This window comes from Polyodon spathula, chromosome 5 (genome assembly GCF_017654505.1).
Source record: "Polyodon spathula isolate WHYD16114869_AA chromosome 5, ASM1765450v1, whole genome shotgun sequence".
Taxonomy (NCBI): domain Eukaryota; kingdom Metazoa; phylum Chordata; class Actinopteri; order Acipenseriformes; family Polyodontidae; genus Polyodon; species Polyodon spathula.
The window spans coordinates 10,784,822-10,810,290 of NC_054538.1; the positions used below are offsets into that span (position 1 = coordinate 10,784,822).

General features: G+C 39.0%; 1 protein-coding gene across 1 annotated transcript; it reads left to right on the top strand.

Annotated features, from left to right (window-relative positions):
* The first annotated feature begins 8,654 nt into the window (after window positions 1–8,654).
* Window positions 8,655–24,687, top strand: LOC121315244 (opsin-5-like). The gene is made up of 6 exons (XM_041249286.1): window positions 8,655–8,862; window positions 10,079–10,198; window positions 22,252–22,422; window positions 22,863–23,197; window positions 23,498–23,739; window positions 24,427–24,687. The coding sequence occupies exons 1-6, from the start codon at window positions 8,712–8,714 to the stop codon at window positions 24,500–24,502; spliced, it is 1,095 nt and encodes a 364-aa protein (XP_041105220.1). The 5' UTR covers window positions 8,655–8,711; the 3' UTR covers window positions 24,503–24,687.
* Window positions 24,688–25,469: the final 782 nt, after the last annotated feature.

A 25,469-nucleotide genomic window follows, 5' to 3' on the forward strand; every position in this document is an offset into this window, starting at 1 on the left:
ATAAAAGTTTAAATTATATTTTTAGTGTACTGATACAGTATATACTATTTATATACTATTTGTTTTGTCATTGTTATTGGTATCTAGAATATCTACTTTTTGTTTACCTTGTCACACCCCTTATAAAAGTTTACAATAGTATAATTATAGCAAAGAGTAATAAAGCATAGCAAGGCATATTTAAGTTTCGTAAAGCCTAGACAAGTAATAGATCGTGAAACTACTGTATGGGCAACGACTGCAAATTTACAGTGGTAAACTATTATAAGGCCCTGCAGTAAGTGACATTTGCATGCTTAATCAAGGATCAGGAACAGAGTAGGTCGTCTGCACCCAGTCAATATATTGGAAAAGTGCACTGAAATCAATAGAGGCTAGAGAAAGTAAATCAAATATATGATCTGTTGCTCCATTTTCAATCCCATTTGTTTAGGAAACCACTTCTAAACACCAACATGTAGTGAACAGGTTCTCAGAATCTATAATCAAGCCCTAATATTTTTCGAACATCGGTATATGGAAATGTTTTCAATGAAATGACAAGCAGCACTTTAATTATCTCATTCTGGAGCATGTGATTTTTCTCTTGAATGTAATTATATTGTTAAGATAATTTCATGAAACACATAACATAATACAGGAAAACAAACATTCAACATAGACAACGTGTTTATTTTTACTTTATTTTGCCCCTGAATTTATTTAATACCTTGGTGTGACAAAGTGCCCGCCCCTGTGTATATATTATGTTATATGTTGCATGTGGTGTGTTAAATGTTGGTGTATAGTCATTGGTACACAGGATATAAACGGGTCTGTGTAACATGAGTGTTTAAAATGTATATTTGTATTTAGGCACGAGGATTGCACAGCACTTCACATGCAAGTAAAAGGTAATATGTGAGCATGGGGAATTGCACTTTATTAATTCACATGCAGTTGTACAGAGACTCCAATTGAGTGATTGATTAGCAATCGAGTCTTGGTACAGCTGCATAAAAGCAGCATGTTTTCACCCACTCAGGGTTGGGTGTTCAGTAAGTGGAGAACGGGATAGGAGACGGAGGTAAAAATAAGCAGAATAATAGTAATCGTTAAAAAATAGAAGTTTGTTTGTTAGTCCATCGTTTGTTTTGTTTAGTCCGTTTTGTTTGTCTATTTATTTTGGGGAATGTGCCGGGTCCTGTTTTTGTATTGTTACAATCGTTTATTTTCTGTCTGTTTGTTTATTTATTAAATGCTGAGCGAAAGCATTCGCTCAGCTCCACCAAACTCCACCTCTCTTTTTGTTTATTTCCTGGCTCTGTTCTGACACCACCCACTCCGGCCGTCTTTGTGACACTTGGTCACCAACACAAACAGAATGTGGCCAGTCATATAATACTATGTAATAAAAAAATAAATACTTACATCGATTATTTCTTTACAAACATAAAACTTTACTGAAATGGAATATACTATTTTCACCTCCACTTCCAAAAAAAAAAAGTTATACTTGTATTCGTCATCACCTTTTTTACATTCTTGCAACTACTAGCCTACCCTCAAGAATAAAACAGACTTCTATACGTCTGTATGCTTCTAAATATCCAGGGGAGATGCTTCAGTTAAATACATATTTTCATTCTCCTAATGTGGGTGTTTAAGTGGTTCAAGATCCTCCTTTTTTTCTTCTAAGTTGGTCTGATTTGTGGAAATGGTAACTTCAGTCTACCCAAAAAGTTAAAACATCCAAGCGTTATATCACTCCTCCCATTTTGCGGTGCCTTAAATTTCTGGAATTGTCTGATTTGATTCTGCGTACGAGAAACCGCTAGAAAGACACACATTTTGTGCTCAGAAAGCACATCTGCCTTAAGCCCCTTTAACACTGGTACTCCTACCAGGTCCCGACCCAGGTTCTGACTATCTGGGTCACAATCGCACATAGTGTGAAACCACGTACCTGGGTTGTATCCGGCTTGACCCAGGTCCCAGCGACCCACCTCTGGATGTGGGTAGAAACGCTTTGTCCCGGGTTGAGGTAGACCAAATGCATGACAGCCTTTCGTAAGCCGATGAAATAACAAACAGCTATACCTGCGTGAAGGTTTCACTTCCGCAAGGAACGTTTCTGTTTAGTCATATTTCTGTTGCTTGAGACACACCATGAGCCAAATTGCAACAGGGATGAAGAAACATCTGCTGACGGTTCAATCCAGAGAAGCTTGGATGGAAGTGTTCATAACAAGCTGCTTCCAGGGTACTGATACAAGCACTGCGTACAAGTTTGCGTCTGTCACTCAGGTCAACCCTGCTTTATCAAAAGCAGTGTGAAATCACTTACCTGACTTGCATGACACCAGGTCCTGACCCGTATATGTTGCGATTTAGGTAGAGCAGGCCAATGTGAAAAGGGCTTTATTTTTCATTTTAATCTACCCCCTAGTTTGAAATAACACTTATTTTGTGGTACATGTTCAGTGGTCCTGTGAGCAACCAAATCTTTATATATACACTTTTTTTCCCCCCAGAATACTGTATTTGACTCTTTAAAAACTCCAGCTGTAAGCCTTTTCACTGGAACATGAATTGCAACATCCTGTCATGGCTTGGCATGTGAAACAGAATGTTTATGAAAACTGGAAAAAAAAAAAAAGTCTTGCAGACATACAGTGTGAAAGTAAACAGATATCCAAAATATAAATATCTCTCTGCAAACTTCATGGTGAATGCTTGGTGTGCAATGATTGAACAGAAAAAACTCTGTAAAATACTACTACTAAATATAACACACAATTATACTTCGTTTCAGAATCCACTGCAAATAATCCTTACATGTTTATTGTGTTTACACAAATCAAACAAACACACACACCCCAAGGCAAGTAGGTGAAGATCCCTCTCACATACTCTTCCTTCCTTCAGCACTTAATTTCACTTAAAGATGTGCTTCGTGTTTATCCAAAAAATTGCCCCCAGGGACAAATGATCGGGTGTGTTGTGTTTTTGCAATGAATGGACCACATGTGACTGCAAATTTAAAATTGGACGAATTCAGTGTAGAGTGTGTTTGTGCATTAACGCAGCGTGATTGTTGCACTGAAGGGAACGAGACGATCAATATCACAGTAAGTTAGAAGCATAACAAACCGCAAACCTGCTGTGTAAAGAAGAAGAAGAAAAAAAAAAAAACACGAAAAACTGTACAAAGAAAACCTGGCTTTTTTGGAATTTAGTGAGTAGGTCTGCCAAGCACGTATTTGACAAAAACTAGGCATTTTCGGGACATTTTAATAAGAAGGTAAGACTATTTTATTACCGGTCGTAATTTTATTTTCCTTTCTAAAAAGTCTATCTTAGTTTCCAGAATGAACAAGACTAGCTTTATCTGATGCCGTTTTAGAAGCTACCTGTGGAAATACTAGTAAGACTTCCGTGTAAGAATCGTAATTTGCTGCACTTTGACAGGTTCGGATTTCAAAGAAAAGACCGCTTCCAGGTACGATTATGTATATGATGTGTGGTGATTTAAATAACCATTCATTACGACCCATGTATGACCAGATGACATTTTGCTTATGTTTTCCTTAAAGCCATAGTGTTTTTTTTTTTTTTTTTTTAAATCCTAGGTTTGTATTATTACGGAATTTAGAGGAGTCTTATATGCAGAAACAAATGCAACACAACATAACCATAGTTGGAATGTGACTTGTATAATATTGTATCTTATCCATTGTCAGTGCAGAGCAGCAAGTCAAGTAAAAATATTTTACAGTTACAAATATAATAGCGGTTTTATTTTAAAGATGCAGTGCCCAGATGCATGCTCAGTTTTATATTAAAATATGATTTAAATATTGTTGCTTACTTCAGTCGTTGCTCTCTAGTCCTTGAAGGCTGTCCGGTTTGTTTATACTTACATACAGGCAGCTTTAACTGCAGCAAGAAGACTTATTGCCAATGTCACAATGAAAAAAAAAAAACACAAAGATCATGAATGTCATCTGCAAGGTCCACCAATTCAGATATTTAAATTATGGGGCTTGCAACATTTTACAGAAAACACTAAGCAATAGTGATACACAAGTAGAAAAAAAATCATTGGTGGATGAAGATATAAATCAGTAGGTATTTTCCGTGATACACGGCATGTCACGGGCCCCCACAGCAAATAAATAAATAAATAAATAAATAAATAGATGTGTGCCCTGTTTACCGCTCTTACTGACATGTAACTGCGCGTATACTTACCAAACAGTTAGTTACAATGTCTGTTTTCATGGCAGGGAAATCATCCACAATATTGTCCGTGTTCAATATTTGCATGTTCTATACTCAAGGCTAGTCAGACAGTCTTTCTTGACAGGTACTTCTGGTGTAATTTGTTTTAATCAGCTTTAAAGAAACGGTCTCTCAGCAACGGCAACAGTGACAGGAATGTGTTTTTCATTTTTATTTATTTATTTATTTATTTATTTTTTAATCCATGATATTATAAACCGCTTCACTTGTTGATCACTAATATTAATAGGAAAGCTAGCCCTATCTTTTGGATATTCCCCTCCTTTAGGGAAAATATCAATTGCAACTTCAGCACCATCATTTTCTTGTACTCTTTCATATTGTTACTTGCTCATCATTCTTTCTATACACTTTTTTCGCAGCTTTTATCTCCCGTTGGATCGGGCCCAGACATAAGAACATAAGAACATAAGAAAGTTTACAAACGAGAGGAGGCCATTCGGCCCATCTTGCTCGTTTGATAGTTGGTAGCTTATTGATCCCAGAATCTCATCAAGCAGCTTCTTGAAGGATCCCGAGGGTGTCAGCTTCAACAACATTACTGGGGAGTTGATTCCAGACCCTCACAATTCTCTGTGTAAAAAAGTGCCTCCTATTTTCTGTTCTGAATGCCCCTTTGTCTAATCTCCATTTGTGACCCCTGGTCCTTGTTTCTTTTTTCAGGCTGAAAAAGTCCCTTGGGTCGACACTGTCAATACCTTTTAGAATTTTGAATGCTTGAATTAGGTCGCCACGTAGTCTTCTTTGTTCAAGACTGAACAGATTCAATTCTTTTAGCCTGTCTGCATATGACATGCCTTTTAAGCCCGGAATAATTCTGGTCACTCTTCTTTGCACTCTTTCTAGAGCAGCAATATCTTTTTTATAGCGAGGTGACCAGAACTGCACACAATATTCAAGATGAGGTCTTACTAGTGCATTGTACAGTTTTAACATTACTTCCCTTGATTTAAATTCAACATTTTTCACAATGTATCCGAGCATCTTGTTAGCCTTTTTTATAGCTTCCCCACATTGTCTAGATGAAGACATTTCTGAGTCAACAAAAACTCCTAGGTCTTTTTCATAGATTCCTTCTCCAATTTCAGTATCTCCCATATGATATTTATAATGTACATTTTTATTTCCTGCGTGCAGTACCTTACACTTTTCTCTATTAAATGTCATTTGCCATGTGTCTGCCCAGTTCTGAATCTTGTCTAGATCATTTTGAATGACCTTTGCTGCTGCAACAGTGTTTGCCACTCCTCCTACTTTTGTGTCGTCTGCAAATTTAACAAGTTTGCTTACTATACCAGAATCTAAATCATTAATGTAGATTAGGAATAGCAGAGGACCTAATACTGATCTCTGTGGTACACCACTGGTTACCACACTCCATTCTGAGGTTTCTCCTCTAATCAGTACTTTCTGTTTTCTACATGTTAACCACTCCCTAATCCATGTACATGTGTTTCCTTGAATCCCAACTGCGTTCAGTTTGAGAATTAATCTTTTGTGCGGGACTTTGTCAAAAGCTTTCTGGAAATCTAAATAAACCATGTCATATGCTTTGCAATTATCCATTATCGATGTTGCATCCTCAAAAAAATCAAGCAAGTTAGTTAGACACGATCTCCCTTTCCTAAAACCATGTTGACTGTCTCCCAGGACCCTGTTACCATATAGGTAATTTTCCATTTTGGATCTTATTATAGTTTCCATAAGTTTGCATATAATAGAAGTCAGGCTTACTGGTCTGTAGTTACCTGGTTCAGTTTTGTTTCCCTTTTTGTGGATCGGTATTACGTTTGCAATTTTCCAGTCTGTCGGTACCACCCCTGTGTCAAGAGACTGCTGCATGATCTTGGTTAGCGGTTTGTAAATTACTTCTTTCATTTCTTTGAGTACTACTGGGAGGATCTCATCCGGCCCAGGGGATTTGTTTATTTTAAGAGCTCCTAGTCCCTTTAACACTTCTGCCTCAGTTATGCTAAACTTATTTAAAACTGGATAGGAACTTGATGACATGTGGAGCATGTTGTCAGTATCTTCCTTTGTAAAAACTTGTGAAAAGTAATCATTTAATATATTTGCTATTTTTTTTTCTTCATCTATGATTTTGCCATTTGTATCTCTTAAACATTTAATCTCCTCTTTGAATGTTCGCTTGCTGTTGTAATATTGGAAAAACATTTTGGAATTGGTTTTAGCTCCCTTAGCAATGTTCATTTCTATTTCTCTCTTGGCCTTTCTAACTTCCTTTTTGACTTGCGTTTGCAGTTCTGTGTACTCTTTCTGCGTACTTTCTTTTTGGTCCTTTTTTAATGCTCTGTAAAGTGCCTTTTTTCGCTGAATATTTTTTTTTTTAATTGATCTATTAAACCATTTTGGCAATTTAGTTTTACATTTAGATTTGTCTACTTTAGGGATGTAATTGTTTTGCGCCTCTAGTACTACATTTTTGAAGAACAACCATCCTTCTTCTGTGGGTGTTTTCTCTATTTTACTCCAATCTACTTCTGTTAGTCTTTGTTTCATACCTTCATAGTTTGCTTTTCTAAAATTGTAAACCTTAGCTTTAGTCATTACTTTTGGGGTTTTAAAAAACATTTCAAATGAGACCATGTTGTGGTCTGAGTTTGCCAGTTGTTCTCTGACCTCTATTTTAGTTATTCTATCTTCGTTATTTGAAAAGACTAAATCAGGGCATGCCTCCCCTCTAGTCGGTGCCTTGACAAATTGTGTTAGGAAGCAGTCATTTGTCATTTCCACCATTTCTATTTCATCCTTCGTGCTACCCACCGGGTTTTCCCATTTTATTTGGGGGAAGTTGAAATCCCCCATTAGTATGGCTTCTCCTTTGCTACACGCATTTCTAATGTCATTGTATAACAGATTATTTTGCTCACCGTCTGAATCTGGCGGTCTATAGCATGCTCCTATTATTATGCCCTTTGAATTTTTGTCTGTTATTCTGACCCATATTGATTCAGTTTTATTTTCTTTGTCCAGGTTTAACACCTGGGCTTCAAGACTGTTTCTTATGTATAGCGCTACCCCTCCTCCTCTTCAGTCCTGCCTGTCTTTCCTATACAGTGTATACCCACAAATATTATATTCGTCCCCATCAATCTCAGACAAGTTTCAGTAACACCTATCACATCATAGTTACCTGTTAGTGCAGTAGCTTCAAGTTCTAGAATTTTGTTTCTGATACTTCTAGCATTTAGATAAATACATTTAAGACTGTTGGGTGTCCCTCGCTTCTTTTTGTGTTTTGATGCAGTCACACCCACATAAGATGTGTCTGTTTTTTTTTTTTTCCCTTTCACTTCTGACCTCCACTTAGGTGCTGCTATTGAGACATATTGCCTGTCTATCAGGTTCGAACTTTCTCTGATTTTACTGAAATGTCCGCACTTGCCCATCTCCTTAGCAACCAGTCAAAAGTAGCCATAGCGATGTTGGTTGGCCTTTATCAGTCTCTTGACCAATCAATTAAGAGTTTACTTTTGACTTTTAGCTGGGGTTGCAACAATGTGCTCGCGTAATCAATGCATATATTTATAATGAACATCTGGCTATCACATCTCCCCGGCGACACGGATAGCGTCCAGTGAAGGCACAGAACAAATGATATAAGGTCCTTTTTGTTCAGATGGCAAAACTATAAGAACTAGGTCGCCAAGAAAATCACAAATACATTTTAGCAGACGTTTGTTTATTGTAAACTTCCAATAGCAACGCGTGGTTTAAAATACTACTGTAATAAGACAATTCCATTCACCTATTAGCAAGATTCCAAGCAGTTAAAGAAGCTTCAGGTTAATGAGGTCGTGCATTAAAGTGCAAACACAACAATGCTGCTACCCAGCAGATGCAGTGGAGATACACAATCAAAAGACATAGTAAAACTGTCATAATAAAAAATATCACGCTACAAAACCGTTCGCTCTTATTACACCGTGTAACAATTTTTTTTGTTGTTGTTGTTCCTGGGTAGTAAGTAACTACAAATGATTTAGAAGTGAGTAGTTTTTCGAGATTTACCATTATACTGTATTTACAGTATAATCGTAAATCTCGAAAAACTACTCACTTCTAAATCTTTTGTAGTCATTTTTGTATTACTTTAGTATAAATACATGTTAATTTGGATTCATATGTTGTTTTTTTCTGACTTTATGTGAACGAAAAGACACACATTTGCCCGTTTTCTCATTGGAAATAGTGATATTTTGAAATATCACTGTCCTGGTCACAAAAACAAAGTTTGTGGGGAATAATAGCCATTTTCTATACTTTTGAGACATAAGCAATTAGGAAATAACACTTACTACCCAGGAACAAAAAAAAAAAAAAAAAAAATTGTTACACGGTGTTATTCTTTGCTTTTGATAGTATGTTAATACAAACTGTCTTTTTATCCAGACAGCTATTTTTACATGAGCATGGCGATGACTGATAACGACACATCATCCCACAATAACTCCCACAATAACTACATTCCTCATTATCTTCTAAAGGATGACCCATTTGCCTCCAAGCTATCGAGAGGAGCTGATGTTGCAGCTGCTTTCTACGTCATTATTATAGGTAAGTTGTGAATACAATGTTTTGCCAGGTTTTCCTCTGAAGTGCTTTGAGCAGACAATCTCACACTGGGTCACACTGGGCCCACGAGTTTAACATTGAAAACCAAACATGAAACAAGTGGAGATTCCACATGTACTTCGGCCCCAGTACTTTTTTCTGTTTAAAATGCAAATATGTGACCTGATAATAATACAGCCCTTCAAGGGGCTTGTCTCTCTGATACAGGAAAACAAGAGAAAACAAAAACGCACCGTCATTGTTCTTGCTTGCAATCACAATTACTGATGGTGCTATTTCTTATTATTTTAATCCCAATTTGTTTTACTTATTATATTATATTGTTATTTATATATATATATATATATATATATATTACTATAATTAATTATTAGAATGATAATATATATATATATCTATATATATATTATATGGGCTGTCATTATATAATATATATATATATATATATATAGACACACAAGCCGACGTTCGGCTGCTGCTGCCGAGTTGCGAGCCGCAGTTTGGCTGAGCGTCGCCCGGGGGGGGGGTTTAGGTCGGCCAGGGTGTCCTCGGCTCACCGTGCACCAGCGACCCCTGTGGTCTGGCTGGGCACTTGCGGGCTTGCCCATAAGTTGCCCAGAGCTGTGTTGTCTTCCGACACTGTAGCTCCTGGGTGGCTGCATGGTGAGTTCACGGTATGAAAAAAGCGGTCTTCTGCCAGCAGAGGGCAGCTTGTGTTTGTCTTCACTGCTCCCGAGTCAGCCAACAGGTGGTAGCAGTGAGCTGAGCCTAAAATAAATTGGACACATGAAATTGTGAGAAAATAATAAAAAATAATTGGCAACGACTAAATTTATATTAATAAATAAATAAATAGATTATGATCTAAAAGCAGTACTCCTCCAGGTATTTGATCACTTTTCTCTCGACATTTTCGAAAATCTAAAATGAAATTACATAAAAATACAGATTTAACAAAGGACTTTAGGACAGAGTACTATAGTGTAACAATTTCAGTACCAGCATAATTTCAGGACTAATGCCCAAGTTGAGACATTTCAAAAAAAGGGAGAAAAATTGAAAAATAAAAATAATTGTGAAAAAAGAACACAGATTGTCAGTGTCAGTGAGCTACCTGTTGTGAGAGAAGGGCTGCAGACAGTTTTTAATTTTTTTTATCTGTGATACACGTATTGATTGTTTTCCCTTTCTTTTGTAGGGATCTTGTCAGCTGTTGGGAATGGTTATGTCATTGTCATGTCCTGGAAACGGAAGACAAAGTTAAAGCCTCCAGAGCTCCTGACAATTAATTTAGCTGCCTTTGATTTAGGGATTACAGGTAATTACTAACTGACCAAAAAAGATTGTACATGTCATTATATATATATATTATACATTATATATACACACACACACTCACACACACACACACAGAGTTACATAGTTCAAGTTGCATTTCCTTGTTTGTCTCAATCTTTTCAAATATGCAGTTTCTAAAATGCAGACATTTGTCTTCATTTACTGTATTGTTTTTTGCTTCTTTTACAAAAACAGGAATATATTTTTTTACTCTTGTTTGGTTGCTTATTTCTCCTAATCTATGAATACAATTTTTATTTTAAAATAAAAATAGGCGGTTTATCTTATCAAGCAGCATTTACAAATAGTGTTAATATCCTTTGGCAACACTATATGGACCTTGGCTGCCTTCTTTATACACCTCTGTCAATGGCTTAGGGCACATGACTTGACCTGCTTGTCAAAATACTTGTCCTTTGTATACTGAATAAACAATACCTCTGTTGTAGACAAACTTCCAAGTAAATGCAATTGAAGTGGTCCAGCAGATTTTAGGCAAGCACCTATTTTTTGTTGATTCCAATTCAGTATAATATTTGCCCTAAATATGACTTAATCTTTTAAAACGGCCTCATAAAGGTATATAAAAATACTGTACAGTACAAGTACTGTAAATATACTTAAATACTGCTGCGTTTTTTCCTGTTTTAATTAAAAAAAAAAATAATAAAAATAATTATATCTAGTTTAAGTTTAGGGTGTATATTACTTCAACACTGAAATGTGCAGTTAACAAAATAATTAATCAACTACGATGCAAGTTTTATTTTTATTCTCCATGTAACATTTGTACTATCATTACAATGACATTATCAAACATAATTAGTAAAAAAAAAAAACATGGGTAAAACAGCAAAAAAAAAAAAAAAAAAAAAAAAAGAAATTAAAGAATTTGTAATTAGCTCATTTAAACGACACAGGTCAAGTTGAGAATATAGCACATCCTGCTTGGTTTTTTAATTTCTTTCTTTCTTTTATTTTTTTTTAAATACTATGAATGTTTGCAGTCCCAAAGACAATCATTAACTTTAAAAAAAGAAACAATCATTGACGTCTCTCCTTCCACACTCCATTTATCCTTGCGCTGCCATCTTGGAATGATGAGTAAAATGACACCATAGGCAGAAAAATTGGCTCAGAACAAGGTGTAAGAGTCCTTATGTAGATAACAGGACACATGTAAATGAGTACTGGACCTTTAAATACAGACCTTTTGAGTTTTGTACAATTTCCCTTGGGAAATTAACCTTCTAGTCAGGTCAATGCTATCAACTTTAATTGGTAGTTGGTAGCTAGTTTTGTTTTCTCTGTTGTTTGTAATTTTGCCTTATTTCTAGACACTGTTCTAGACTGGAGAATTGAGTGATTGTTCAGAATTAAAGGGCAGAAATGCAATCGATTGTCAATGTCATGGTCATGGACTAAAAATTGAATGACCTGCTTTATACCCTCCCTTACAGGATTCAGTTTGCAAATGCATATGGCACTTTTGAACATAGTGCCAAACAGAAAACAAAGACAAATAAAAAAAGTTAAACAGGCAGGAAAAAAGGTATCAACTAATACAAGGCACAGTGGTAAGGGGAGTGTGGAAGAACAGGACACGCTGTTGAGTCACACATGCTAAATAATAGCGAGAGTGCGTGACAACACAACAAAAAGATTGAAAAAAGACATTACTGTTTGAAAAGTAATTCTCGATGCGATTTGATATTATATATATTTTTTGGAGAAAGAAATACTTAACAGTGGTTTGGTTTATGTAAAATCAGATTTATTTTACTGTTTTCACTCTAATTTGTGTGAAAGGCTTGTTTGTCATCCTAGTGACTTTTGTCAAACAGGGAATCCATATAGGATATTATATATATATATATATATATATATATATATATATATATATATATATATATATATATATATATATACACACACACACACACACACACACACACACACACACACACACACACACACACACATACAGACAGTACTGTGCAAAAGTTTTAAACAGGTGTGAAAAAATGCTGTAAAGTTAGAATGCTTTCAAAAATAGACATGTTAATAGATTATATTTATCAATTAACTAAATGCAAAGTGAGTGAACAGAAGAAAAATCTACATTAAATCCATATTTGGTGTGACCACCCTTTGCCGTCAAAACAGCATCAATTCTTCTAGGTACACTTGCACAAAGTCAGGGATTTTGTAGGCATATAGTCAGGTGTATGATTAAACAATTATACCAAACAGGTGCTAATGATCATCAATTCAATATGTAGGTTGAAACACAATCATTAACTGAAACAGAAACAGCTGTGTAGGAGGAATAAAACTGAGTGAGGAACAGCCAAACTGAAGACAGTTTACTGTCAAAAGTCATACACCATGGCAAGACTGAGCATAGCAACAAGACACAAGGTAGTTAAACTGCATCAGCAAGGTCTCTCCCAGTCAGAAATTCCAAGGCAGACATGGGTTTCCAGATGTGCTGTCCAAGCTCTTTTGAAGAAGCACAAAGAAACGGGCAACGTTGAGGTCAGTAGACGCAGTGGTCGGCCAAGGAAACTTACTCCAGCAGATGAAAGACACATCATACTTACTTCCCTCTGCAATCGGAAGATATCCAGCAGTGCCATCAGAGAAGTCTGGTCAGAAGTGGCCTTCATGGATGACTTGCGGCCAAAAAGCCATACCTCCGACGTGGAAACAAGGCCAAGCGATTCAACTATGCACGAAAACACAGGAACTGGGGTGCAGAAAAATGGCAGCAGGTGCTCTGGACTGATGAGTCAAAATTTGAAATATTTGGCTGTAGCTGAAAGCAGTTTGTTCGTCGAAGGGCTGGAGAGTGGTACACGAATGAGTGTCTGCAGGCAACAGTGAAGCATGGTGGAGGTTCCTTGCAAGTTTGGGGCTGCATTTCTGCAAATGGAGTTGGGGATTTGGTCAGAATTAATGGTCTCCTCAATGCTGAGAAGTACAGGCAGATACTTATCCATCATGCAATACCATCAGGGAGGCATCTGATTGGCCCCAAATTTATTCTGCAGCATGACAACAACCCCAAACATACAGCGAAAGTCATTAAGAACTATCTTCAGCGTAAAGAAGAACAAGGAGTCCTGGAAGTGATGGTATGGCCCCCACAGAGCCCTGATCTCAACATCATCGAGTCTGTCTGGGATTACATGAAGAGAGAGAAGCAACTGAGGCTGCCTAAATCCACAGAAGAACTTTGGTTAGTTCTCCAAGATGTTTGGGCCAACCTACCTGCCGAGTTCCTTCAAAAACTGTGTGCAAGAGTACCTAGAAGAATTGATGCTGTTTTGAAGGTAGAGGGTGGTCACACCAAATATTGATTTGATGTAGATTTTTCTTCTGTTCACTCACTTTGCATTTAATTAATTGATAAATATAAACTATTAACATGTTTATTTTTTAAAGCATTTTTACTTTACAGCATTTTTTCACACCTGCCTAAAACTTTTGCACAGTACTGTGTGTGTATATATACACACACACACACACACATACACACATACACACTACCGGTCAAAAGTTTTAGAACACCTCCATTTTTCCAGTTTTTTTTTAAATTTAAGCAGTTTAATGTCTCAATGTACTGTGAAATTAAAGCATAGAACAAATAAACAATTGGAGATAAAAAAATTAATCATGGAATCGTTTTGTTTAACAAAATGTCATCTAAATTTTTGACTCAAAGTAGCCACCTTTTGCAGATATAACAGACGAACAGACTCGTGGCATTCTTTCTACAATGGAAATCAAATATTGTTCGGAAAGTTCTTCCCAACACTGTTGCAGAAGTTCTCACAAATGTGTTCCACTTGTAGGTTGCTTTGCTTTCACCCTTCTGTCCAGTTCATGCTGTAGGGTTGCAAAATAAAGTGCAGAGATGTATAGAGACAATCAATCACACCGATTGTTACATCAAAGGTTTACTGCAGTGGTCATCAAACAACAGAGCGCTCCGGAGAATAACAGTCACTTTATCAGTAACCAATGTATTCTGCCGGGGTAAAGCACGTATATGGGTTATATATGTTTCACACAAAATGATTTGCTCCTATCAGGATTTAGCACGCAGCACACAATTCCTTTGTCCTTACCCCCTAGACCTGTCTCTTATCTCAGTTTAACTGTAGGGTTTGATTGCCCCCTCCGTTGCCTTTGTTATGTTCATCTCAGACTAGATATATGATCTAGCAAGCATTTCGTGGTTGAACACACATTCCATTTCTCCTTTTCTGGCCCCGGACATCTGACCCAACCTAACTGTGTACTGGAACATTCTCCCCTTCCCTCCTCCTTTCACAAATTCCTCACTAAACATTGCAAAACTGCACCCAATGATTGTTGGTTGATCCTGTTATCCTGTTTGGTTCCTTCAGTCCCCCCTTATGGTCCATGACATAGGTCAGATAGACCATAGAACCTGATCTTCGGGTCCCCGCCAGAGGTTACTAGCACTTGTTGGGGACCTAATGTCTTAAATACTCAAAGCATTTTGGTAGATGGGTGCAGGTCTCAGTGGTTGATTTTGTAGATATCTGCGCTCTCGCCGTATAGTGCGCATGTTCCTCTGCATTCTCCAGAATAGGATGAGTACAATAATCAGGCACACAAATGAGCCTAAGGATGCAATCCTACCTGAGATGTTCCACCACCCAAACCAGTCAGGTCCACCTTTACTGAACTCCCAATCTTTACCAGATATCCGGGACAGACTTATTTTAGACCTCAGCTAACACTGCTTCATGTTGAATTTCAGCTAGAGCCTCTGTGATTTTCTTAATTGTTTGATATAAGGGTTTATGGTCTATTGTGTGTAAAAAATGCTTGAGCTTGCTGGTCCTGGTACCTAATCAGCTGAGGGGGTAAGGGATGTATAACATGGCTGCTTAAAGTCATAGTATAATTTACATATAAGCAATAACTAATATTAGTAGCACAAAGCCGGGTACCCATTGATAGGTGACGCCGATTGGATATCACACACCAATGGGTTTGGTTTAGCTGCACAATCTGCTCAAACCCCCGTAATGGGCGTACTACCGCCCTCAGTGATAGATTAGTTGCGTTCATGCGAGCATTACAAGCACATACAACAGTTCCTTTTACTTGAATACAACACTCGTATTAAACATACTACCATTACCCACCCAACCTACATTATTGAGAGTATAGACATGGTTTCCCTCTGGCATCCCCACCGCTTGCACCCGACGCAACGCCTGGCATCGTATCTGTATCCCCGAAGGGATCATAATTTGGTAAGTAACATTGAATGTATGTCTGGAGTCTCGGTTTGGGCGGGTGAGTACAGCATCCCATATGTCAGCCGCCCATTCAATTCCGAGGCCTCCTCTTTTAGTTCTTAAAGATGATCAGTGTGAGATAGGAAGTCTATTACTTAATAGATCCGTTATATCACAATTAATGTGTGCCACCATGAGGGTCCCCATTCTATAACATCTCTCTTCATGTTGTGTAATATTTACATCTGTCATTACAGCCATAATTAAGTCCTTAAAAGATTTCACCACTAATTTAATAGCAACAGCATTATAATGTACCCCTGTAGCTGTATTGATAGAGCTTTGAGCATTATACCAGTTTATCCCATCATTCTGCTGTTTCTGAAACTCAGCATTCACATTATTCATAGTAGACTGAGCTGCCCCAAACCAACCTGCTGCTTCAGATAGAATTTCTTGCTTGCGCTGTTTAGGGATATCAGTGGACTGGTAAGTACTCTGTTTTACGTAGCGGGTGAGTGCATCTTTCATTTGGTCTGTGATTATCTTAGTCAGAGATAAGAAATCAGAACAATGGGTCTGTAACAATTCTAATGAGTAATCACAATGCACTGTGACTCGGTGCCAGACCACCTCCTCAATGAAGCCTAATGGTTCCCCCACCTCTATGAGCCCATGTGGGAAAGGGGTGAAGGTCTGGGGACAGGGGAGGTGTCATTGCGGGGTGTAAAGACGTCATTGCAGTATTGGTCAAGGGGATAAGGTCGTTCTGCCCCTAGGTATGGAGGCACAACCTGGTTTTCCTCCTGGTTGCATGTGTTGTCCCTGGGGATTGATCTAATGAGCCAAGACAAAACACTTTATGGTTATACATTCGACACAAAACATTTCATGGTTATGCCTTTATGCCTCCTCTGTCTGTTGAGGGGAGGCCTGAGACCTCCTTGACCTGTGGGTAGCAAATGCTTTCACATACAAGCTGAGCTACCTGATCGCCGGCTCTTATTTCAAAGAGCTCGGCCCCAGTATTCTGGACCAGGATACCTACATTTCCGGTATAGTCAGCATCGACTACGCTGGCCCCTATGCATATGCCATGCTTAACTGCTAAGCCAGAACGAGGGGCAAACCTGACATAGCACCCAGGTTGTTCTTTAATTTGTATATCTGTCAAAACGAGGCTTTGACTTCCTGGAGGCACCAGGTAGTCATACGCGCTGTATAAATCAAGGCCAGCTGCCATCGGCAAAGCCCTAGTGGGCAAGTACCCCGCAGGGGTCAATTTGACCACTTGGAGGACATCCTCTTCTGCGATTAGACATGCCACCTTTTGTGGGGGTGGCTCGTGTGTCAATCGTTTTTGGTAGAGCTTTGCCTGGGTTTTGTATACCCATTGCCCTTGATTTTGTTTTTGGATGCATACACAATATATGGTGTGTGTTTTCACTGTGATTTGGAGATGAAAATCCCTATCTGGACTGGGTATGCCTAGTGCAGGGGCCTCACTGATGTTTTGTTTCAGGTCGTTCAACCCCTGCTCTGCTTCCTCAGTCCATTCAATAGCTTCATATTTCTCGGGTGTGTCTTTTAGTAGTGAGTACATAGGTCCTGCTGCTATAGCATAGTCCTCTATGTATTCCCTGACGTAATTAATGGTACCCAGAAACTGTCTTAACTCAGTAACAGTTTGAGGCTTGGGTATCAAGGTTAGGGTCAGTTTCCTATCTGGGCTCATAGTCTTGCTGTTGTAGCTGAGAATATGTCCCAGGTACGTTATCTCTTGTTGTACAAGCTGAGCCTTCTTTGGGTTGACCTTGAACCCTTGGACTTTTAGGAGCAGCAAGGTAGCCCTCAGTAGTTCCTTTGCTTATGTAACAGAGGTACTACACAACAAGAAGTCATCCACATAATGCAAAATAGTGCCATGTGGGTTGTACTTCAAGGGTCTTAGAGTCTTGGCAAGACATTGGTGGAACACTACTGGGGTACTACAATAATACCCCTGTGGCATGCGGGTACAGGTGTAATGGACCCCTTGCACCGTGAAAGCAAACTTCCATTGATCTGCAGGCCATAGATAGACTCCAGAATCCATTGCTTATGTCCAGAACTGAGAAGCAGCTGGCCTCAGCAGGTACTTCAGTTAATATGTTGTGGGGGTTGGCTACTATTTGAGCCATCTTGGGCAGGGCTTGGTTCAAGCGTTGGTAGTCGATTGTAAGCCTCCACTTGCCCTCTCCATTAGGGACTGACCAAATTGGGCTGTTTGTGGGGGAGTTACACTCGACTACAATCCCTTGCATTAGTAAATCAGTAATAATGCCCTTTACTGCTGTCACTGCTTCAGGCTTGACAGGGTACTGCCGTTGTGGAGGATGGGCGTCTCCTTCAATTGTGATAAGCACGCCCACTGCCTTACCGCAGCCATTGCTGTGCTGAGCCCACACTTCTGGGTACTGCTCAGTCAAGTCCTGGAGTGTGAGAGGGAAAGATGAGACATACATTAAATGTAACTTTAAAATGTTTTGCTACATTTCGACTAATGCGGATTGTGAGCCAATTACAGATTCCGCGGGTTCAGTTCTAAATACTATTTGCGTACCTCCATTGACTCCTTCGATTACTGCAAACTCTTTTGTTACCGGGATTGGCAGATTTCAGCCCCAGTATCAGTATCATTTTACATGGGTGGCCTCTTACCTCCGCGTCTTTCATCCCCCCCATCATCATTACCTCCCCCCTTTACTCCGGGCCGAGCCCACCGCACGTCACTCCCCTATCTGCACCTGCAACCGTCGCAACATTCTTATGTATTCACTATAATCTCCTTGCGGTTCTTCTGCCATTTCAGACTTTCCTGTAGCCACTGCCACTTTCCAACAAATCATCTTTAAGTATCAATACGGCCACAAAGCATTTCTTAAAATCGTATTCATTCTAAAACTTGTGTGTGATCTTGCAGCTGTGAGCTGTGCCTTCAACATCTACTATTAACACGTCTCTGCTGCTGGACAACTGCCCAGGCACCTTATCTGCACATTGCCTGCTCTCTGGCAACACGCCCAGAATCTTATCTTGCACTGCTTCTTTGAGCTAAACTTCTAGCTTCTAGTCCTATTGCATCGCCATTGCGATCCATATTTTATTTTAAACTCTTTTATATCAACTCCTGAACTAAAGCTTTCCATTCTCAAACTGTGAAGATTCTGTCCCTTTTCACAGTTTAAGCTGCACTCGGCTATTTCGTGAACACAGTTTACGTGTTCCTACTCATACCTATGTAAAGGTCACATAGTGTTAAACACCTGCCTTTTCTAAAATGTTTCTTTATCTTTTGCTTAAACAAAACCAATCTAACCCAAGCAATTTGTTAATAAAATTATCATACTAAACTGACTTCTTACCAATATAAGTTTCCAATATGACAAGTTACTCTACTTAGTGGATTTATTAATGGTTTGTTTTCTTTTGCACCTTAAATTTACACATTGTTGGTGCGCTCATGGACTTTAACTAGGGTTTTATGCCAATACCCTCATCCACCCCCCTTCGTGACGGTCTGTGTAACAGGTTTTCCCTATTAACAGGTTGTCCTAACTCACAAATAGTTCAACATGTAATAGCCAACAGACAAACATATATTACATACATATGTAACACCCAGTTCAGAGACTCCACATTATGCTCAATTTAATTCTGGATTTTAGAAACCAAATATTATTATACCTGCCATTCTCTGGCTTTCCACTCTAAATAACCCCAGTCTGTTTCGTCCTTTTCTTCTCCCCTTGGCAATTCCCATAATTTTCCCTATTTCCTGGGCTTTACGCACTATTGCCTCATCATTTCACATCGAGAGCATGTTCAGCTTGCTTGCTCTCAGTCAACGCCTTTTGGCACTGGACCAAGTCCTTTTTCACTCCCTCTAATTCTGCGGCCAGCCGCTTCACCTTATACAGCATGATTACTGCAGCATGCTCTTGTCTGTCTTTTTTCTGTTCTTGAAACCACTCAGTCTGCTTGTGGTCTTGGCTATCTGGTTGCCAACCTTTTTTAAGCACTTTCTTCCTGCTGTCCGCCCATATTTCAGTTAAATACTCTCGTACTCCTGACTGGGGCTTTGAGCTTGCCATCTTAATTACTACCTTTTCCTGTGGTTACTATCCACACTGAGCTATATCGTCTGCACACTCTTCTTAGATACACTCTGCTGTACAGGTCACCGACTACTAATGTAGTGGGGACGCCACCCCACTACTAGAAGGCTACCAACTACTAATGTAGTGAGAACGCCACCCTGCTACTAGAAGGTTTTTAACTCACAGCCTAACTATGCATATACTGTACAGGTCGCCGACTACTAATGTAATGGGGACGCCACCCCGTTACTAGAAGGCTACCGACTACTAATGTAGTGGGGACGCCACCCAGCTACTAGAAGGTTTTTTACCTGACAGCCTAACTATGCAGTGACGGCACCTTCAGACACACACTCACCTGCCTAGTTACAACCAGATGAACACACTCAATGCCTTTTTACTCATTACACCTATGCACAACCCACAGGTTTATGGATTCCAGTTCACCCGCTACGCACTCAAACGGTATCGCTTACCCCAGATATCTAACCACGAGTCCGCACACCAACAGAAGCGCAACGGATATCCTGGAATCCTGCCGACAACGCCAATTTGTAGGGTCGCAAAATAAAGTGCAGAGATGTACAGAGACAATCAATCACACCGATTGTTGCATCAAAGGTTTATTGCAGTGGTCAACAAACAACCGAGCGCTCCGGAGAATAACGGTCACTTTACTGGTAACCAGTGTATTCTGCCGGGGTAAAGCACGTACATGGGTTATATATGTTTCACACAAAATTCTTCGCTCCTATCAGGATTTAACACGCAGCACACAATTCCTTTGTCCTTACCCCCTAAACCTGTCCCCTCTCTCAGTTTAACCAATGGATAGCAACTGTAGAGCTTGATTGCCCCCTCCGTTGCGTTTGTTGTGTTCATCTCAGACTAGATTTATGATCTAGCAAGCATTTCATGGTTGAACACACATTCCACTTCTCCTTTTCTGGCCCCGGACATCTGACCCAACCTAACTGTGTACTGGAACATTCTGCCCTTCCCCCCTCCTTTCACAAATTCCTCACTAAACATTGCAAAACTGCACCCAATGATTGTTGGTTGATCCTGTTATCCTGTTTGGTTCCTTCAATCCCAAACCAGCTCGATGGGGTTTAAGTCTGGAGACTGTGCTGGCCATTCCATAATTTGAAGCCTACAGTCTTGTTCTTTTCTTCTAAGGTACTTCTGACATAGTCTGGAGGTATGTTTTGGGTCATTATCTTGCTGTAGGATGAACCCCTGACCAACTACGTGTATACCAGAGGGTATTGCATGGCGCTGCAAAATGCTGTGGTAGCCATTTTGGTTCAGAGTGCTGCTCACTCTGTGCAAGTCGCCAACTCTGGATCCAGACAAAGAGCCCCAGACCATCACGCTTCCTCCTCCATGTTTGACAGTTGGTGTCACATACCGAGGAACCATCCTTTCTGCCTACTCGACGACATACAAAAACCCTACGTGATGAACCGAAGATTTCAAATTTGGATTCATCGGTCCATAAGACCCAGTCTTCAGTAGTCCACTGGCAGTTCTTCATGGCCCAGGCAAGCCTCTTTTTCTTATTTTGCCATCTTAGCAATGGCTTTCTTACTGCCACTCGACCTGTCAAACCTGCAGCTCAAAGTCTTCTCTTCACAGTTGAAACTGAGACTTGCTTACTTCGACCAGTGTTAAGCTGTGCTTGAAGCTGTTGTCCTGTGAGCAAGCTGTTGACTCTCAGAAACTTGTCTTCTGATTCTGTTGTGGCTTTGGGTCTGCCAGACCTCTTCCTGTCAGAGTTTCCTCCAGTTTGCAAGTGCCTTTTGATGGTGTAGGAAACTGTACTCACTGACACCTTGGCTTTCTTTACACTTTTACTTTTAAGAGTTATAATGGTCTGTCTGTCTGTCTTCCTTTGTTAATTGCCTTTTTCTCGCCATTATGATAGCAATATACTACTTCCTGCAGTACAATATTGTCCAAATAATGCTTAAGAGGGTGTAGTAACACAGTCTGTTCCAACACTGCTTCTATACAGACAGAGAGTTTGTAAGTAATCAACAAAAGTTGGGACACCTGTAGGAATTGTTAGCATCAACTTTCAAGGCTTAATTTACTTCCATTGCTGCAGAACAACTGTAAGTTGTTAACCCATTACTTGTTTCCTGAAAAAGGCCTTTTTGTATAACTCTGAAATGTACATTATTTTTCAGTTTTTGGTAACCTAAACTTTTTTTTTAACCTCTGGCAGTTTACCTCTTACCTTTGTACCATTTCAGGTTATTCGCTGGACTTGAACTGCTTAAATTTCAATAAAAACTGGAAAAATGGGGGTGTTCTAAAACTTTTCACCGGTAGTGTGTGTGTGTGTGTGTGTGTGTGTGTGTATATATATTCTCTATGGTGTTTATATATATATATATTATACTATAATATATAATATTTACTTCATTATAAATGGAGTACATTTCAAAAGTAATTATTTAGTTTCTATTCCATAGTTTGAGTATGCATGAGACAGATATTATCCACTGACTGTTTCAGGGAATAAGGTGGATGTTCATATGCAATATATACTGTATGTCACACAAGTAGAAGAACAAGTAGTTTTTAGCTTTTTGTTCATTTTTCAGTTGCAGGCAAACCATTCTTTACAGTGTCCTGTTTTGCACATCGCTGGATGTTCGGATGGGCTGGTTGCCGATGGTACGGGTGGGCAGGGTTTTTCTTTGGCTGTGGAAGCTTAATTACGATGACAGCAATCAGTCTGGAGAGATACTTCAAAATCTGCCACTTAACATATGGTAAGAACCCGATAGTCAACACATCACTTTTACGGGCAGTGCTCCCAAGTATACAGGCTTATTTATGTGGCATGTGATATAAACAGTTTCACAGTTAGAATTTGATAATCTGAATAATCTGATTATGCGGAAATTCACTGGTTCCAGTTATTTGGGATAAAAGAGTTTTTTTCTGTATTCAAAACTCTTTGCTCAATAAATAATTTTGGTGACTACTTCCAGATCTTCATTTTATTACCTCAATGTGTTGGGGGGGTGGGCAGGGATTAATACATTTCAAATAGATATTTGTTTAAGCATTTTTTTTTATTATTATTTGAATAAAGAAACACAGCACAAACACATCCATGACTGCAAAACATTTGGTACTACACACTTTTCAGACACATCCCTAAAGTGCATTCTCTGTTTTCGTTCCTTTTCTGAAATACTACTTTTAGGGACCTGGTTTACAAGGCAACATGCTTTTGCCTGCTTGGGGTTCATCTGGTTCTATGCAGGATTTTGGGCCACCATGCCTATGGCAGGATGGGGAAACTACGCTCCTGAACCCTTTGGCACATCTTGCACTTTGGACTGGTGGCTTGCACAAGCATCAGTGGCTGGGCAGAGCTTTGTGTTGTGCATGCTGTTCTTCTGTCTCATATTTCCTACAGCAGCAATTGTGTTTTCATATGCACAAATCATTAAGAAAGTCAAAGCATCTGCACAGGAGGTTGCCCACTTTGACACCAGAAATCAGAACAGCCATGTTCTGGAAATGAAACTAACCAAGGTGAGTGGGCTACTATGCCTCACGATTATTTAAAATCTCTAGCAAATGTCAATTTAGGTGACTGGTGTAGGCAAAAACATACTGCCATTTCAATCAGTGGAGCTGAACCCTTTGTGGATCAAGGTTGTGAGTACTACACTACAATTAAGAAAAGTATAAACCCCACATTGAACTTTAATTACCCCATTTTTCGTTGAGATAATTGCTGTAGTTATTTTCTGCTGTGCAAATGTGCTGTTGTTTTATTATGGTACGGATCGGTTGATTGTCTGCTTTAGTGTTTGTCTGTTTGTCCACCAGGTGGCAATGTTGATATGTGCAGGATTCCTGGTAGCCTGGATCCCCTATGCTGTTGTGTCAGTGTGGTCTGCCTTTGGGCAGCCTGACTCTGTTCCTATCCCGGTGTCTGTGGTGCCCACCCTGCTGGCTAAATCAGCAGCTATGTACAACCCTATGATATACCAAGTTATTGATTGCAAAAATGATTGTGCTAAAACAAGCTGTTTCGGAGCCTTCAAAAAAAGGAGATTGTACAGGTCCAGGTACTGTCTTTTTCTTATTCCATGCTGTTGTTGTTTTTTTTTATGAAAAACTGGTACGATCTAGTGGTTTCACTAATAAAACTGTTGGACTGTATAATATTGACAACAGTTTTTTCACTGTAACAATATGCAATATGCATGCTATTTGGAGTAAACAGGTTTACCACAGAAACACATGACTATCCTATCAGGACCAGTTATGCTAGCTAGTATCGAAAGTCCCTAGTTAGTTGCATCACTAACTTTGTAAATCCATTGAAAAAACTAGTTGATATTAGCATTATCCTTTTTAAAGATTTTAAAATGAATTTTCTTTATTTGCACTAGAACATTATCACTTGCCCTCTTTTCTGTTCATTTGTTTTTTTGTAGTTTTTTAGGATATAATACAGATTTTTGTTGTGTTATTGAACTGGAAAAATATGAATATAAAAAATAAATAAATAAATAAATAAATAAAAACAATCACGCAGACAGAACCAATTTTTCCCACATTGAATAAGGGCCAGTGAAAGGGTTTATTCAGTATACGATGTGTTGTGAAGCAAACAAGCCAAATGAGGAAGAACTCAGGTGGCTTCAGGGCACCACCGAGGTATCGTTAACCGAGGTATCGTGAAAGAACATAATTCAACAGGGAGTAGCCAGAATGCTATGTTACAATATTGGTTTCATTATTTTTCACAGGTTTTATTCAACAACTGCAACAGGTAAAGGCGCCCCAGCTATAGAAACCCGCATAGAGATAGAAAAACCTGAGTAATGGATTGTGTTTGCTGAAGAAGGTTGCTATGTGCTTGTGCTCCTGATCTGAAGTTATATTGGATGTATTACACAACATTGTAAACATGAACAGCAGCTGTTATGTGTATTCCCTGCTTTCTGCTGATATTCCATGGCTCTCAGAACAATACATGGCATTGTTTCGTATCTGTAAACCATCTTAAAAAACAAATACAGCCAGTGCGTCCATTACCTTGCATTCTGAGTCATTTGGTAACAATTATATATATAATTTGTCCACCAATGTTTCTAGATTGTGGTCTCCAGTTATTTAAAAAAAAATGTGTTTGCATGTGTATACCTGGGGGTGACGTCAGTTCAGGAAGTAATGACAGCAGTACTGTGAGTAAATGCGCTGTTGCATCTGTTTATTGTAAATAGTAAATGAACAAAATAAAATGTTTAACAAAACAGAACAAACACTTAACAAACCAAACAAAATGAACACTCAACCAAACAAGTATCGTGCTGGTGTTGAACCAGCACGAGTAGCAATTGATTTATTTTTTGTTTCTCTCTCTCTCGTAGCTCATCACTGTAGACCCACCCCTGAGTGAGTGATTTGTGCATCTATAGATACAGCTTTGCCTGGATTCAATTACGAATTAATCATTCACTTGAGTCCCAGCACGTGAACCAATTTGTGCAATTCCCCTGCCCACATATAAATACACACTTTATTCTGCACGTGACGTGATTGTGCATTCCCCGTGCATAAATACAAATATACATTTTAAATCACCCGTGCACCAATACATACACCAACAATATCGTGAGCACTACAAATTGGATTATAATCTCTGGACAAGAATTACCTGCATCCATGGAGACACTGAATAGTATCCTACCACCATAGTGACCCTAACATATAAAAGAGCCACTACCAGTGACTGTTTTGCTGCGTGATAAATATCTCCAGGTTCCTGTGAAGGTAATGTGATTGAGGG